The sequence below is a fragment of the Narcine bancroftii genome, chromosome 3 (genome assembly GCF_036971445.1).
Source record: "Narcine bancroftii isolate sNarBan1 chromosome 3, sNarBan1.hap1, whole genome shotgun sequence".
Classification (NCBI taxonomy): domain Eukaryota; kingdom Metazoa; phylum Chordata; class Chondrichthyes; order Torpediniformes; family Narcinidae; genus Narcine; species Narcine bancroftii.
In genome coordinates, this window is record NC_091471.1 from 229,926,574 (window position 1) to 229,929,501 (window position 2,928).

The following is a 2,928-nucleotide window of genomic DNA, read 5'->3' on the forward strand; positions in this document are numbered from 1 at the left end:
AAGAAAAATGTCTGTATATATCTTGGTCAATATGGTTATAGTGTGAAAAATTTAAAAAAAATTAAAAATGACAGGCTTTCTAATTCTTTCAAAAATGTTACTTTGGCCCAGTACATTTCAACACCAAGCTGATTTATACAGTTTAGAAGTTGTGTGTGTGTCTGTGTGTGTGTGTGTGTGTGTGTGTGTGTGTGTGTGTGTGTGTGTGTGTGTGTGTGATTGGGCCCCGACAACATCTCAGAGCGGGCGAGGACGGAGGCGCGTCCAGAGGAGCGACCGTTCCAAGTTATCCAACACTATTTCCATTTCAACCGTAGTGGTGATGCCGAGGCGAAATGTAACACCATTTCTTTCCATCATTCAGCAAATTTCATGATCCGACACAGCGGGTATTTCACCGCGTTCTTCAGCTCTTCTCTGAATTTTCTCTGAGACACAGCGTAAATACACGTGTTGGTGCAGGAACTGAGAAGCTGCAACATTATTGATGTGCGTTCGGTGACGTAACGGGGATCATCGACAGAGTATGTGAACGCCTTTGCAAGTCGCCGATAGATGTAAAACACCACCTGTGTCACCCACAACAAGATGAAGCTGCCGGTGATACTAAAGAGTAAAACTATCGATTTCCTTCGATTCTCAATCTCGGGATCCTTCTCAGTCTCTCCGTTGCAACGACTCCTGAGTCTCCTGCGGACTCCACTGGCCGCTAAAATCTGTCTGACCGTCAGAATATTGAGGAACAGAATGAGAATGAACGGGACACCAGGAGTTAAAATGCGATGAAATATCTGAAATGCCGCCCAAGCTGGGGCCAATAAGAAGCTCTGTTTCGTGACACAACCCCATGGAATATTGTCAATGAATTGATTAGGCCCGCGGCTGATGTACCAGGGCACTGTCTCCGCAAAACACAGCCCACTCACAGTCCCGATAACAAACGCCGCAGTTCTCTCGGTGCAATATTTTATTTTCAACTGTTCATGACAAATGTTTACAAAGCGGTCAACGGTGAAAGCGAACGTCAGCCAGACGGAGACGGCTGTAACTGCAAAGACCAGCCAAAATATTAATCGGCAAACCGGGGTGATGGTGAGGAAGGAATGTGGAAAATAAATGCCAGCTGTCTGCCGCAGCAGAGGGTCGGAGAAAATGACGAGGAGATCGGCCGCTGCCATTCCCACCAGGTAGCGAGTGATACATTTGGAGAGACCGCACCTTCCTCGGAACAGGATCACAATGGCCACCAAGTTCACTGAAAGAGAAGAGGAAAGAAGATAAAATACGTACCTGTTCAGGAGCCAAAGTGACAGTTTGGCGGATGCATTTAAGTATCCACATTTTTTTTTTTTTGCTGCATCGTTTCATGGATACTAAGTCCTGGACATTTGACAGGGCAGAACGAAGCGAAAGACAAGTGTCTGATAATTCCTGTGGATTTCATACTGTATCGATGTAAAGCAGTGGTTTACAAACTGCCTCCATCACCTGCTGTATTTGTCAGGACCAGCAGATGAACAATGCCTTCTGCGAACGAATACAGAGATTCTCACGGTGCAATAACCGACCATCGGCCTGCATAAAGCATCTGTTCTGTTTGAACAGAATTGCACATGCAGTGAAACTGCAACAAAACTAAAGGCGCAAAAATGCCGATTGTCCGCTTTTCATGGGGGGGGGGAGGTTTCAGGGAAGTGGCAGCGGGAAACCTATTGCCGCGATTTGAATTAAATATCAATTTCCACCAACAGCAGCAAAGCGAGCGGCTTACCGAGAATTCCAAAGGCTGTAAGAAGAGGATAGTAAATATCTTCTATCCGCCAGATTACTGCATATCCCATTTCAGTGAGAAGTTGTGACTTCTGTTCTCCCGCAACCCACAGCTCCGACAGACACCCTAAGATGATTAATTCAAATAAGCTCCAATTTATACAGAGGATCAGTCCCTGGGGACAAGGTTGCATCGCCAATTGGTCGTCATCGTTCCATTCATTTGAACGAACAGTTTACATTAACGCCAATGCCGTTGTTATTTATGCCAGATTCTACACAATTTACCACAGATACATCACAATAGCTGGCATTACGTCCGCTGCATTTCTATTGGAAATCAGAGCATCTCCAAACAGTTACCGCATCCGAATAACACAAGATTCAGTATCAGTTTATTATCTTGATAATAAAACAGGGTTGCAATACATGAAATAGCAGTTTGCCTGCTGCATGGCAGACAAATACGTAAATGACAGGGTTTGCCAAAGCACCTCTCACAGTTCTTACAGTCAGACATAGAGCGAGAGAGGGAAAAGCTAAAGGCAATCGTCCCCCCCCCCCACCCCACCCCCGCCAGAATCACCGAGGGTCCGTTAATTCCCCTTCAGCGCTTCCTCAACCCCCGCAGCCACACAGAGTCCGGCTCAAATTATTGGCAACACAAGCTCCAGATCCGAATCTCCAACAGAGTGAGAAAGGCTTCATCGCGCTCAGAACCTCCTTGCATCGTGATACATGCAACCCTCATGACAGCATTAGCCATTCTCCAGCAGCCGGCAGCCTGTGCTGGACCTCAGCCGCAGAGTCGCCCCACTTGTCCGTCGCCGCCCTCTTAAACGGGGGTGATCTTCCCGTCCTCTGGCGCCTTGCCCCATTCCTCCGCTTCCTCCGTGTCTGCAGCCTCTCTGCGGCTGCCGGTTAATAGGCCGATAAAAGTCGGATAGGAGCCGACGATACTGCAAACGGTACTGCATGAGTGCGCCTGCATACATTTCACCCAGACCTTCATGAAGGCGTTAAGCCCGAAGAATTGTTTCAGCACAGTATCTTTCCCTTTGATATATCATGTAGTGTTTGACATGCTCAGTTTCTCCAGCGTTGTGCCTTTACCATCATAAGTCTGAGTCCGCCCCACATTTTTACATGAGCTCATTC

The 2,928-nt window shown here is 47.1% G+C and overlaps 1 protein-coding gene across 1 annotated transcript; it reads right to left on the minus strand.

The window, feature by feature from the left end:
• Positions 1-356: 356 nt before the first annotated feature.
• LOC138756761 (probable G-protein coupled receptor 139) lies at positions 357-1,571 on the minus strand. Its single transcript, XM_069923146.1, has 2 exons — positions 1,489-1,571; positions 357-1,290 (listed from the first exon to the last, which is right to left on the minus strand). Exons 1-2 carry the CDS (start codon positions 1,569-1,571, stop codon positions 357-359), a joined length of 1,017 nt encoding a protein of 338 aa, XP_069779247.1.
• Between the last annotated feature and the right edge of the window lie 1,357 nt (positions 1,572-2,928).